General features: G+C 39.4%; 1 protein-coding gene across 1 annotated transcript; it reads left to right on the top strand.

Moving 5' to 3' along the window:
- Positions 1-10,862: 10,862 nt before the first annotated feature.
- On the top strand, positions 10,863-12,436 carry LOC147615964 (uncharacterized). Its single transcript, XM_086778030.1, has 2 exons — positions 10,863-11,204; positions 11,294-12,436. Exons 1-2 carry the CDS (start codon positions 10,900-10,902, stop codon positions 12,042-12,044), a joined length of 1,056 nt encoding a protein of 351 aa, XP_086634156.1. The 5' UTR covers positions 10,863-10,899; the 3' UTR covers positions 12,045-12,436.
- Positions 12,437-14,837: the final 2,401 nt, after the last annotated feature.

Genomic DNA, 14,837 nt, shown 5'->3' on the forward strand with positions numbered 1-14,837 from the left:
AATGTAAGAGAATTCTTATTTTTGATATAAAGATTCTTTCTGTATCTATTTAGGCATAAGAACAACTTCAGTGGGAAATAACACTTTTATAAAAATCTGTTTATGCATAAATTCAATTTTGAGGAGAATAACACTTTTTGAGGAGAATAACACTTTTGAAATAAAAATAAATCTTTTATGCATCTTTCTATGCATAAATTCAATTTTAATGAGAATAACTCTTTTGAAATAAAAATAAATTTCTTTATTCATCTTTCTATGCACAAAAACAAAATTAATGAGAATAACTCTTTTGAAATAAAAATAAATTTCTTTATGCATCTTTCTATGCACAAAATCAAAATTAATGAGAATAACTCTTTTGAAATAAAAATAAATTTCTTTATGCATCTTTCTATGCACAAAATCAAAATTAATGAGAATAACTCTTTTGAAATAAAAATAAATTTCTTTATGCATCTTTCTATGCACAAAATCAAAATTAAAGAGAATAACTCTTTTGAAATAAAAATAAATTTCTTTATGCATCTTTCTATGCATAAAATCAAAATTAAAGAGTAACTCTTTTGAAATAAAAATAAATTTCTTTATGCATCTTTATATGCATAAAATCAAAATTTGATGAAAGTAACGCTTTTATAATAGAAAAATTTCTTTTATGCATCTATTTTATGAATAAATTTAATTTTAATGAAAGTAACACTTTTATAATAAGAAAATTCTTTTATGCATAAAAATCAATTTTGATGAAAGTAACACTTTTATAATCAAAATATTCCCAATATGCATGTTTCTATGCATAGAAATTAATTCTAATGAAAATAACACTTTTATAATAAAAATATTTCTAATATGCATTTTTCTATGCATAGAATAAAAATAACACTTTTAGAATACACAAGCCGTGGGGATTACTCTTTTTGAATAATAAAAAGATAAAACTTACTTCACCAAATTTAAGAAAATTTTGCCATAACCTCCTTTGTATGGCTGACCATTTTTCAAATTTCTCACTCTAAAATTTACTAGAAATTATCCAAGATGATTTAAATCATTCTAATCTAATCAATTTTCACTTTATTAAGAGTAAACAATATGAAAAGTTTAATTCCATCAATTTGATTACACATCTAGGATAAAGAAAGGCTGAATTCAATAATGAAAAGAAGGGGGAAAGCCTTTCCAGCAAGGCATAACATCCATTTTCATTTTAAAGAAAGCAAAAGTCAGAAAACCATAAAATAGAATAAGAAAAAGTAGAATTTCTAACTTACTAGGAGTTTTGTGAGCTTTCCTTTGGCTTGATGGTTTTGAGGGATCTACTCTTGTTTGCAACAAGAGTGGCCACCAATTCTTTTGAAGAGGAAATGGTCAAAAACAAATGAATTATCAATGAATTCACTGTTTTTGGCTCCGGGGAGGAGGAGTAGAGTAACAGTGCATAAAACACTATTAACCATTTACAAAGGGGGAGGCTTCATTTAAAGGAAAAAGTGAGCCTCTAACCAAGCAAATTGATTCTAGAATTTTCCAGATCAATTTGGTCAATTTTTGACCATTTTTAGGTCAGTTTAGCTTACTTTTTGGATCTAGTTGAAGTAAGAGAGAGGAGAGCTGTAAATATCTCATTATTTGTGAGTTTAAAACTCAACCATACATGTGAAATAGGTGCCTCCTTCATGAGGGAAATTCCCCACACTGAGGTGTCAAAAATGCATCATTTCTTCTAAATGTCTCTTCTTTTTTAACTAATAACCTTGTCCTTAGTCCACTCTTCATCTTATGTGAGCATTTACTCATTTTTTGGGGGATTTTCTTTTATTCTTCCATTTATCTCCTCCCTACATTTGGATTAATCTAATTGGTCCATAGGAACCTTAATTCAAAAATTTCAGAAAATCTGGACCCTTAGGCTAAGGTCCTTTTTACCTGATTTTCAATCTATTCAAATTGCACATTGGAAATTTCTTTTTGAATATCTATCTCAGGGGAAACCATTTTAGACACTAGGAGGATTTTTATATCCAAAAATATCTCAATTTTGAATTACCTCCCTCTAGATATTTTCTCTCTCTAAGTCAAAACAGGGTAAAACTGGAGCTGATTTAATTTCACGATTTTGTTATTTTTGTATTATTTTCATATCTCATCACAATGATTAGCATGTTTGGCAGAGCTTTCAATATCTAGTTATAATGCATGCATTGTATGTGGGCCTGGATTAGAGGCTCGATACTCAACAGCTTTGAGGAAGGTTTTCCATGAAGGCCACAAAAAGTATCTCCCTGACAACCATGAGTTACGAGAGAGATTTCTAGGGAGGCCTCCTCGTGTGCTAATGCCAAGTGATTGGAGGAGGGCATGGGAAGTGGATACAAGTTGTTCACCCCCGGAATGAAGCGGCTATCTATCTTCCATCTACTCCCATACTAGAGTGATCATCTTGACCCTATGCACATTTTCAAGAACATAGCCGATATGCTTTGGAAAACCGTCATAGGTGCTAAAGGGATGATCTATAAGAGGTAGATTGCATGCATCACTTATGGAAAACCGTCATAGGTGCTAAAGGGATGATCTATAAGAGGTAGATTGTATGCATCACTTATGGACACACGGAGTAGAATGATTCTCCCTAGAGCACCTTGGGTCTAACCAAAGAAGAGTAGTGGCATTTAAAGAAGTGCATCAGTGAGTTTCATACTCCCACTAGTAGTTGTATGCATTGCTTGAAGGGAGAATTCACAAAGGATGAAGATATTAGTGGCTTTAAGTCTCATGAGATGACTGGCACAAAAGCTTACAGTTTGTGCTCGCAATAGACATTAAGGATTGCCTCAGTGAAGATATAAGAGTGACAATATACAAGATTAGTGCAATGGTACGGTCAATATCAAGTAAGGAGCTTAGAAGAAATACGTTGGAAGTATCTCGTCTAAAATCCATTGAAGAAGTACAATGGCAGAGAAATTCTTTCCAACAAGTTTTCTGACCATTCAATTGCACCTACTTGTTCATGTGGTTGACGAGGTTGCTATAGTAGCAGGTGTTGTTCATAACCAATGGATGTTTTTCCTCGAGAGATTTATGCAGATACTGAAAGGTTTTGTTCATCAAAAAGCTCACCCTAAGTGTAGTATGGCAATGGGATGGCTTGTTCAATAATCTCTTGTATACATACTATAGTTTCTTAGTATGTCACGCACACAGGGATTTAATATTCACGTGATCACAAGATTTTTTGTGATAATAACACATGTGAACAAGTTATTCACATGTTCTCATGTTACCGTTCACAAAACAACAGGTCACTTGCCATTTGGGAATCCCTTAAAAGCTTGGCTACACATGGGAATAAGCTATTCACATGTTCTCATGTTACCATCTTCACATAATAGCAGGTCAGTGGCCACCTAAGAAGATTTTTTATGCCCGACAAAGATAATTTTTTTAGGCCCTTGTGAAAGCTTTGTGAATATAATATGTGATCACAAGATTTTTTGTGTTATTAACATATGTTATTAACATGTTCACATGTTTTCATTTACGTCAGTGAAATCCCTGCAGGCCCATATATGCCACAATTGTGGACACAAGAAGAGGATGATCAATTCTTTGGAGAAGAGTCTCAAGGACAAGGGGTTCAGAGAATAATGGATGTGGCATTGCGAGAGAAGATTAATAAATTTTGCATCCTCAAGTCAAGTGCTATGGAGAAATGGATCGAGAGGTATAATCTAGCAAAGAGGGAAAGAGACTGAGATTGTTTGAATTTTAGAAAGAGTTGAACAACTAGAGCATTACCATACCCAGCTTCACTCACTAAACTTCTAGAATTTTCAAACACAGTGGCGAGGTTATAAGCAACGACGAGGGGAAACTTGCATATGGTTGTGATTATCATGTAAGTGAGTTTTTATATGTACACAAGAAACCATAAGACATAGTCTTGTATAAGTCTTTATTCTTGATACAATTTCATGATCTTCTTTTGCTTGTAGTATCACAATTTTGGTGAACTTTGGTTATGCGGTCATCACTTTTAAGTGGAGTGAATAGATAAGAAGAGAACAACATTTGATTACGGTGTCAAAGTGAATTTCATGCAAGAAAGTCATTCAAGTGCAAGTGGTCTAAGTAGTGAAGTTGGAATGCTTGATTACTGTGGAACGATGCAAGACATTATGAAGGTTGGTTCAAAAAGTTTTCTATGTTCATTTTTTATGTGAAGTGGTTCAAGGTAGTGACTCAAGGACCACAAGCAACCATGCGCAAAGAGATAAGAGCAGATTTGTTCAAGTAGACTCCACAAAGATATGGAAAAACCAAAGGGACACATTTGTGCTACCAGAGAATTGTGAGTAGGTCGCCTTCAAGGTGGGGGCCCGAGAGATCATAGATGGTTGTTTGTAATCCAAATTGATCCACGAAGTAAAAAATATTTGAAAATATGGAAATATCAGATGAAGTAGAGGTTGAGTAACCGACTCAAGAAGTACAAGAAATAGATAGTGATCCCGTTGAACCACTAGAAGAAGGATCAAATGAAGGTATAGTAATTCAACAATTACTAGCACTTGAACCAGAAGAAAACACAAAAAATAATCCAAAATTTGAAGAAAAAACAAAAGAACAACTTTCAACACAACCACCTCTAATGTGTGAAATAAAAGAGAACGATATGGAGACTACACCCATTGACGAAGATGCAGATGGAGATGTATTTCTGGGAATAGATGTATTGAGAGCCATGGATCTAGCTAAGGATGAGAGAGTCGATGATGAGCTATAACATCTTATTTCAATTTTATTTACAAATTAATACTTGGTTTTTATGAATGTTTTCTTTTTTTGCACACTTGATTTTTTTAAGAAGTCACACAAAAAAAAAATTTAACTTTCGACGTTACTTTTGGCCTATTATTTTCGACAGTCATTTTGACATTTTTTCCTAATGTTTATATTGACGCGTATTTCAACAGTGTGACCACCGTCAAAACTAGGCGTCAAAAATGGGTCATCCTGTAGTAGTGAATCACCCATTTCCATGTTTCCCACCAGCTTCCCTACCCCTCTCACTTCCACTTTGCTTACCCCTCTCCCGTCCACTTTGCCTACTCCTTGTCCTTCTACTCCTACAACACCATGGCCTACTCCTATCCCCTCAAAATAACACACCCTGCTCACATCCATAGTGCTATCTCCCGAGCATGCCATAGCCTCATGATGCCACTCAAGTGGTGATAGTTCGAGGGCTTCTCAAAGCCATTGACAGTCTAGTAGTGGGGTAGGTGGGTGTGGCAGATACTTTGGAACATGTGAATGATCACCTTCACCTATGGTGATAGACAAGGTTCCTAAGGATAGTATGGTTTATTATACTCTTGATGAAGAGGGCATGTCTTTTAGGGATGAGATAGGGTGGAGGGCTTATCATAACCTCCATCAAGTAGTCAATCAAACCTATAAACATGCTTTCAAATAGTGGTTGAGAAAAAGGATAAAGACTTCACATATGTGGTGCAATGCATGTATGAGCGGTTCTCGAATCCAACACATGCATTTTTTTTTACCAATGGGCTAGGGATTGCATCATAAAGATATTTAATAATAAGAGGTCTTGCACAAGGAGGTGCGTTAGAGAGGGAAACCAAATGCTAGCCAATTACTCGGTTAATAAGTAGAAGAAGGCAAAGAAAGAAGCTAGGGAGGGTACTCGATACCCTTAGCAAAACACAACACATGTGAGTCAATTGCAAAAGTATCGTGTGGCAGAGTATGGTTTTAGAGGAAAGGTAACTTGGCTTGCACGATTTGTAAGTGTCTTCTTACGTATGCATCACTAAGTTTAGTTCATTTCTCCTCATAAATTTCATATCTTAAGCATGTTATACTTTCTTGTAGAAAAGGGTAGTAGTAGGTCACGTCTCGACTGCTCATCAGGAGAATAGGTACCGCAAGTATCACAATGAAGTCAAGACTTGGGAGTGACTGAAATAAGAGGGAGTAGTCACTGATGCTAATATCCAAAAAGCTCGTAGAAACTATGACTTTGTGAGTAGTCCATTATTTGAACTTCAATTTCAATTATCATCAAAGTCTCAATTCCTATGTTAAGTTTCATCTTTAGTACTAACTTTTTTGCATTGTTTCATTATTAAATGCAAGAAGACAATGTTGAAGAAGATGTGGTGCATGTGGTGGTGAAGGCGGTGGAGAAAACTATTATGGCAAGGATGATCTTGAAGATGAAGATAAAGATAATTTAAATTAATTAGTTTTCTTATTACTCAGCTTTTTAGTTTTTTTAAAATCCATTTTGGACTCAAAATTTTCGGGGATGGAGAATATGCAATATTATGACATTTGCCAAGTATTATAAAACTCACGTGTATGAATTACAATTATATGTTAAAAAAACGAGGACAAAATGGGAGAGATGTGGGGACACATCTCTCCCATTCTGTCCCCATTTTGTTTGTTGCAGATTGCAGTGTGGCTATAGGCATGGCATGGCTATGCACACGACTATTGTCACAGCTACTACGTGGCTACAGTTGTGTGTCCCTAGTCATGTGCATAGCTGTGTGCCTATAGCCATGTGAGAGACTTTTATTATCGCATGGTTTTGAATGTGCTATGATCCGGTGTGTTGTTGTGGATCCAAAATGAAAGTTGGCTCGAGGCAAGAGCAACAAGAAAACATCTAGAAACATACAACAATGTTGTCTACAATCCAAGGTGTATCATCCTACTTTTTCAATAAATCGTAATACATCTCTAAGACCAATGTAACAAGCAGGGCCTACTCTTTTGACTAGTTCTAAATTTCTTATCCCAATGACAATGAGGAAGATAATATATTTAAGATGCTAAACAATTATTTCAAAATATATTTCCAGTAATCCTCAGGTTACTTTGGAGAGCATAGCAACTCATATTGATTCAAAACAGCTTGAACGAGGTGAATTCATCAACATATTTAGAGAAACTACCTATCAACATCAGTAGCCCTAGCCTCCCCTATCACATCATGTTCTTCCTCTTATAAAAAGTGATCTAATAAAGCAAATATAATTCTTCAATTTTTAAAATAAAAAAAAATACTATAGATGTAAAAAAATTATATATTCTACCTGCAATTCATCTCTATCCTCTCTCATAAAGCTTCATTCCATTAATGCCTGCAATGGGTCTCTCTCCTCTCTCAAGCTGCATCGCTATATTATGTAAAGGAAGAGTTTCACAAGATTGCTACGTGGTAGCATGGTAAGAATTTGGAAGTATTTGGAGGTTCCTACCCATCGAAGACGGGTGAGGTTACTTGTTCAATTATTGGTCAATGGTTCTTCTCGGGTGGCAATGACGACGCATCTCTCCTCTAAATTCCAGTATTGTAATTCTTTCCCTAAGACACAAGGTAGTTAAAAATTGAATCTTAAAACTTAAATAGCAAAATACATTGTTAGTAATCAAAGTTACATACTATGAGCGATATAGCTGTGACAGCCTCTAGCACCATATTAGATAATTTGGGAAAAAACCCATTCCCATTTGAAAAATGGGATCATGGTGAACTTGTCCAAAATTTTGTCAAAACCCCCTCATGTGACATATCATTGGAAAGATCTTGAAGAGTAGAATCTAGATCTATAATCTCCGACAAATTTGGAGTTGGCATGTTTAAGATATATCTAAAATCAAATGGAGTTATTGATTCCCAAAATGTGAGATTTTTCCCTAATTATCTAATATTGACTATATAATTGGATGACAAAGAAAAAGTAAAATCCATTTCTCGTGCTTGATGTGGATTCGTGCAGGTGGGCACAAGGGTCGTCATACCCACATCGAGCGTCTCCTACAGATTCGACGAATTTTCTCCATTATCTTCTTAACGAACCTTCGACGAAAACAGTGCAAAGTTGGTGCCTCAAAGAAGCTTCATCGTTCTATATCGGGGACGTGGGCCATTCATCGTGGCAACTTTGTCTCCTTCACATGGTTACCTAACAAAGTGTGCAGGGTTTTCCCTCATCGTAGGCCCCTATTTAAAAAACTAAACGTTTGCAAATTAAAATTGAAAAAGTAAAGTTTACAGCATGTCACATTCCCCCATGATTTTGAAGACAAAGCGCTAATGGCTTAAAGCTGCATTTTAAAAAAAAACTCTCGTTCAAGTGACTGCAAAGCGATAGCGAAACACTCTACAACAAAAACAAAAAATAAAAATGGAGCTCCTGATTGAAGAAGAAAAAAAAGAAATACAGGAATATAAGGAATTGTATGTTTTCTTTCCTATATATGCTGCCAAAGCAAAAAAATAAACAGGAATGTGAAATGTTTTCTTTTCGTTACAAACAAAGGCAAGCTGGCAATGCAAAGTACAATCAATAAGTTTTCAAAAAACAGAACAAACAGGGTTTTTCGAACACAGAATTTGTAGCTCGCTTCTAGCCGGGTGTCAGTAGTATCCTATTTAGAGTCTCCTGATACACCGAAAATCTGCCCGCTTATCTATCCATGCTACATTATAACTTGCAGAGTAGAGCGTTTTATTAGACGGGAGAATAGAGACCGGGTGTCAAAGGAATGACTGCATGCTGCTGAAATCCAGTGCCGTAATTGATCAAATACATCTCTAAGGATGCAAGTAGGAGGGCGATTGAGGCTGCGAGAAGCAGCGAAGCAAGCCGGAACGCTCGGCGGGCATGCGAGACTGCGGCGACGGAGCCAGAATTAACGGGAGAAGAGAGCGGTAGAAGGCCGTCAGCTGCGGCGAGAATGCTGGCGAGGGAGAGGAGGAAAGAGAGGCACTTTAGCATCCAGGTAAAGCCGCTTGATTGGCCTTCGGACGAAGGAGAATTCAGCGTGAGCTGGTCGAAGCTCGGGCCCAGTACCGCCCACCACCGCATGCGGCATGTGGGTGCTTCTCTCTGGTTTTGCACTTCCAAAACCATGGCACTCTTTGAATGAGAAGTGAATGGCGCACAAACGTTATAAGCCTCTTGATTAGATTGCAAATCAAGCTGCCCGGGTCGAGACGCTATCGAGACTCTTTACCATACAAGCGTAACCCACACGCCTGACCAAAACCTTACAATTCTAAGATGTTTTCTCCGCTTCTAGAACCCCTGACGCTAACAAAAAGTGCCCGGATGAAGATAAAATTGAGTTTCTTACAACCCAAAAGTGCCCGGATGAAGATAAAATTGAGTTTCTTGCAACTTGGGTTGTGCTCGCGCTTACAAAGTTGGCCGGATCGAGACAAAGTTGAGTCTCTTGCAACTTGGGTTGTGCTCACGCTTACAAAGTTGGCCGGATCGAGACAAAGTTGAGTCTCTCGCAACTTGCAGGGTGTTGTGCTGTCTCTAACGAGACAAAGTTGAGTCTCTCGCAACTTGCAGGGTGTTGTGCTGTCTCTAACGAGACAAAGCCGTGTTTCTTCAAAGTTGGGTTGTACCACGGTCATGACACTCTACCGTCACACATACTCCCACTGCTGTGGCTGAATTTGAAACATGACCCAAAAAATTTAGTTGAGATCAAACCTCCACTGTGACATGTTCATAAGTTTCATTTGAAGGGCTCGTATCAAACCTCCGTAGGAAGGCCCAAACCTTGGCTTTTCCTCAACACTTCTCCAACCCTCAACCCTTACAAGTACTATAGAGCCCTCAAAACACTATAGTGGCACATACCCATGTGACAAGTAACCCTTAACCCTTACAAAGTTGAAGTTCAATCAACAAGGTTGAGCCTCTTGTTACTTGGGTGCTACGTCAGTATCATGATGCATGCCCGTGTGACCTTAAATTTGAAGGGCGATCACAGTATAAATTTGGTAACCACTTTGGAACCAAACGACTAAAAAGTTACAAATTGTAATCTAATTTAGATTGATGATTACCATTTGGTAACTTTGCACTAGTAAAAAAATACCAAACGATAACTCACCTTTTAAGAAAAATTACCATTAGGGTTGTTTATAAGTCTATATTCATGACTTGAGGCTCACCAAGTAAAAATCACTATAATATCTTGCTATTATTTCCCAAGTTTCCTAAATAATTGATAGAAATAGCTTTAATTTTTTGAAACTCAATACAACATCTAGCGTGTATGAAAGAAATGAAGAGATCTTTGGTAACTTTAAGATCTAGAAAATTACCACATTGTAACTCTAAATTTGGAATATGTTCCAATGGTAATTTTATGAAAATCTCAAATTTATACCTTGAGGGTAACACTTGAAGGGCTCAGTACTTGGTAGTCGGTATCACGACACATGCCCGTGTGACCTTAAATTCGAAGGGTAATACTTGAAGGCTCAATGACATCCATAGAAGGGCTATGCATAGTGCTGTTTTTTCCACACCGTGACCTTTCCTCTCGAGTTCTAGAACCCTTAGTCGTTACAAGCACTATCATGACATATGCTCGTGTGATTTAATAGGAAGGGTGACCCAAAATTTTTATTTGAAGGGCTGGTAGGAAACCTCCATGCCTATGTAAATGGATAGTAAAGGCATAGTGCTATTTTTTTCCGAATCTCCATTGGAATTCAACCCCCCTTTTTGTTAGCCTCCCTTGAGGGTGTATAGTGCTATTTTTTTATAAATCTCGACGTTTCATTTTACCCTTCTTGCGAAGGATTTACCTCCCTTCCTTTCATGGCCGCCTTCAAATTATAGGCCTGGTGCCATGGTCAAGACGCTATCGAGACACATGACCATGTCCCTGTACCAAGACTCTGAAACTGCTTCACACACTACATTGTGGTTGTCGGATGCATAGGTGCACCAAGGGTTTGAGTGCGTGTAGCATTGACAAGTTCTCAACGAGGCTGCTTGACTGTCAGGTTCCCAACAGCAGCTTCATTCCTGGCGCAATCTCGCTATGGAGAGGTTCGACGTGCCCATTTCAAATATTCAGAATCTTTCCAATCCCTCGGACGATGTGAGTGTGCATGTTCAGCACGAGACGGCGACGTCGGATGATGAGCCCGTCGAGCTTCTATGCCGGATGTTGTGTGATGGACGTACGGCGGATGCGGAGGAGCTCTTCCGGCGTAATGAGCGTTTTTTCAATGGCGATCAACGTTGGATTCACCGGGCTGTGTTTGCAGTTCGGAATGCGCATCCGGGAACACCCAACATGTTCGCTCCCTGGATCATTGGCGATACACTCTACAAATCTGCATAGTAAACATCTCATTGAACTCTGACTTCGTTTTATATAGAATTAGTTCGGTTGCAGGTTTCTAATCTGGTCTTTTCTTGCTATTCCTCAGCTACCCAGCGGATGTCCGGTGGTGGCAGGGATTGACCGAACGGCACGTACCGCCAGTATTTCTGGCGGTGCACGCCAGGAGGATTGACGTAGCAAACTTCATCGTGCAGCACGGCGAGGGGGATGTCTTGAACCAGCAGGGCGTCGCCTCGGGTTGGACAGGTTTACATTGGGCAGTGAGGTTAGGCCGGCCGGAGATCGTGAACCTGCTCATGGATTTTGGTGCGAGGCTAAATGTCAGCTTGGAAGATCCACGAGGAAATTCACCACTCGATTACGCGGAGGGCAGCACTCTTCGAGCACTGCTTAACAGGCCGGACGTCATCGACAAGATCCTTGCCAAGCTCGAGGAGGCAGAACTGCGAAGGCTGACCGACTCCCTGGCTGGCGTACAAGCGTTGGCAGGGATCATTGTGCAGGTGACATTTTCAGGCGTCTCCGGCGGCAGTGGGTGGGTCTTCAACTTTATGGCCTTCGTGTTTGCAATGGCAGCCTCCCTCGCCGCTGTGGCGAACCGTCTCCCGACGCAGCCCGCGGAGCGAGCTAGAGTCGTTGTGCTCCAGATGGCTGGCGTTTTGCTGGCTGTGTCCGTTGCCTGCGCCCTTGTTGCATTCGGGATGAGCCAGTTACTAGACATGGGAGATTACAAGGCCGATACCATCGTCCCCGTGGGCGTTGCCGTAGCTGCATGCACTGTGATGCTATTGTGTTTCCTCGCACGCCTGCTATCCGCATATAAAGAGGCGCCATGAAACATATATGAAAGGGTTTTCTCAACTGTAAATACCTGTAAATAACTGTAAAATCAGGCGCCAGGGGAAAGAAACACATGGAAGGGTTCACCCACCTGCTGTCAATAACTGTCAATAGCAGCCCTACAGCTAGCACTGGGATGACTGTAAATAACTGTAACAGAAGCCCTGTATCCCGCAATTGCAAGGACTACACAGACAACTACGACTCCTGCAAATTCTATATGGAAATACATGATTCTTATTTTACCTGTAAATAACAGTCCTATAGCTAGCACTTGGATGACTGAAAATAACTGTAATAAGAAGCCCTGTATCCCTCAAGTGCAAGGACTACACAGACAACTACGATTCACGCAAAACCTGCAAACTATAGATTCAAGCTTCAAGATTCTTACGTCACCTATAGAATTTGTTGTTCTCAATTTCAAAACAGCTTGCAAGTTTTGATGCGTTTTACTTAGTTGAAATTAATCTAAAAGATCTAAATTACGTTAAATTTTGAAGTGACAAGTTTGAGGAGGCCATCATCAACGGGATTTTGACTGAGATCGATAGAATAACTGTTTGCATCTCCTTCTTACAAGACTAGAGAATATACATGGTTGTCGGCTTCTTTTTATGGAGCGACCCCAAAAGAGGCTTGTGCTTTGCCACGTGGACACTCTTCTGCGTGTTTTGGAATACCTCGATTGGCATGAGAACAATTTACCTTTTTTAAGATAGGGTCAGCAGAGCCTGTAGGAGGAGTATATGATGCGTCTTCTTTCTCTTCTATTGCTCTAGGACCTTCGTCTGTAGAAACTATTTGATCGTTGTCTGTATCAGAGGCTTTATTTGCGGGGATTGCACCACCATCAGAGGCTATAGTATTATTAGGTGTGTCATCTACATCACTGGTGCCCGTGTTGTCTGCATGATTTGGGGAAAAAGTAGCTGTGGATGTGATGAGATCTACATTGCCAGGCTGAACATGGGCTTCGGCTGATAGCTTTGCATGCTGGACTTCAGAGCTAGCACGGCGTAGGTATGCAGCATCTTCTTCTGCACAGATGGCGAGGTCTTCTTGTTCTTCTGCATCGCTTGCCTTTAACCCCTTTGTGTGTAGGGCTAATTCATATTCTTCTCGAGAGGCAACATGTGCTTCTTCCCAAGTGGCAAGGGCTTCGTCATCATCTGCTGTTGCACCTTAATCACAGTCTTCAGGCTGAGAGAGGCAAGAAACGCATTGATGATTGGCATTGCTTCATCGGCTTCCTCTTCTTCTTCTGGCGTAGCACAGGTCCCTGGATGTTGCTGGACGTCTGATACCATGAGGAGGCCATGAGGCCTCAATAGATTAAGCATACTTAACTAATCAGTAAACAGAGACATGAATAAAACAGAGAACAAAGTGAGAGAGAGAGAGACAAGATAGGCGAATAGATACGATTGTGTATTTTTTTTGTTGATTACATGCTAATTTTATAACTGCTTTTGGTGCATGATTTGAGGGTTGTGTGTGTCACATGTGACTTTTGGATTCTCGAGGCTGTCAGTTGGCTTTACACCAACAAATTTTTCTCATGCCGAACACAAGATTAATGTTGGATTATATCTCGTCCGTCCCATGTAATGTCTCACCAAAGGAGTAGCATTGTTACCAGTTTGCTTATTGTACAAAGTTTGAAAATTTCATGATGAGGACACGGCGGGCATTCTTGATGAATACAACTTATACTCTCATAAGGTCAATGCGTTGTTTGAACCCTTACTACAGAAATTTCCGCTATCACTCCAAGTTCGTTGCATAGACAAGTGAATCGAGCTTCACCAAGTCCCTTCATAAGAATGTCTGCAACCATTTGATCAGTTGGAAAATATTTAACCATAATAGATCCTTTGTTCACTTCATGGCAAACATAGTGATAATGAACAACAATATGTTTGGTTTTGCTATGCTGAACATAATCCTTTGGTGACGTAACCATATCAACTCACGAGCTGCCAATGACGCCGCTAGATATTCTACTTTTGTAGTTGAAACTGCAACACAACGTTGTTTCTTGCTTGTCCAAGAAACCAAGCATCCATTGGCAAAAAATAAATTTCCACTTGTAGATCTCATTGAAGAATGAGAACTTGCCCAATCAGCATCACAATAACCAACTAAGCATAAAGGTGAAGAGTGAGATGAAGATGCCTGCTGTCGACGATAGAGGAGGCCATGATCTTTAGTGCCCTTTAAATACTTCAAAGCACGCTTTGCTTTAATCCAATTGCCGTGAGAACGCTGAGCAATATATTTGAAAAGATGCAGGGGAGAAGAGAGCTTGAGCTCTTGTAAGCACATACACACTCACAAAACCCTAATAGAGAACACACAAGGTGAGAGGCTGAAAATCTTCTTCTTCTTTTCACAACACTCAACACTCCATATACAAAGATAAGAGTACATACCATATGAAAGGTACTCAACCAAATACATTAGGGTTCTCTATAGTGTGAACCCAACTAAATGAGCTGGCGCTATAACTATGCCAGTCTCCAGAATGGCTGTCACACAGTCTGTCATCCCACTGGCCGCATATCACCCATGATCTCACCAACCATGCCAGTGGTGTAAGTGTGGGGCCTATCCCCCAGGTAGGTCATCAGTGTCCACCGCCTCATTAGATGAGCTCGATATCTCAACACTCTTCCTCGAGCTCAACTCCATCTCATGTACACCAAGCGAAGCCTTGAATATGCGGAGCTTCTCTGTACCCAATGCTTTGGTGAAGATGTCAGCTACCTGATCCTGTGTGCTGACAT

The sequence above is a fragment of the Cibotium barometz genome, chromosome 39, assembly GCF_041138505.1.
Source record: "Cibotium barometz isolate CiBa-2024 chromosome 39, ASM4113850v1, whole genome shotgun sequence".
In the NCBI taxonomy this organism is placed as follows: Eukaryota; Viridiplantae; Streptophyta; class Polypodiopsida; order Cyatheales; family Cibotiaceae; genus Cibotium; species Cibotium barometz.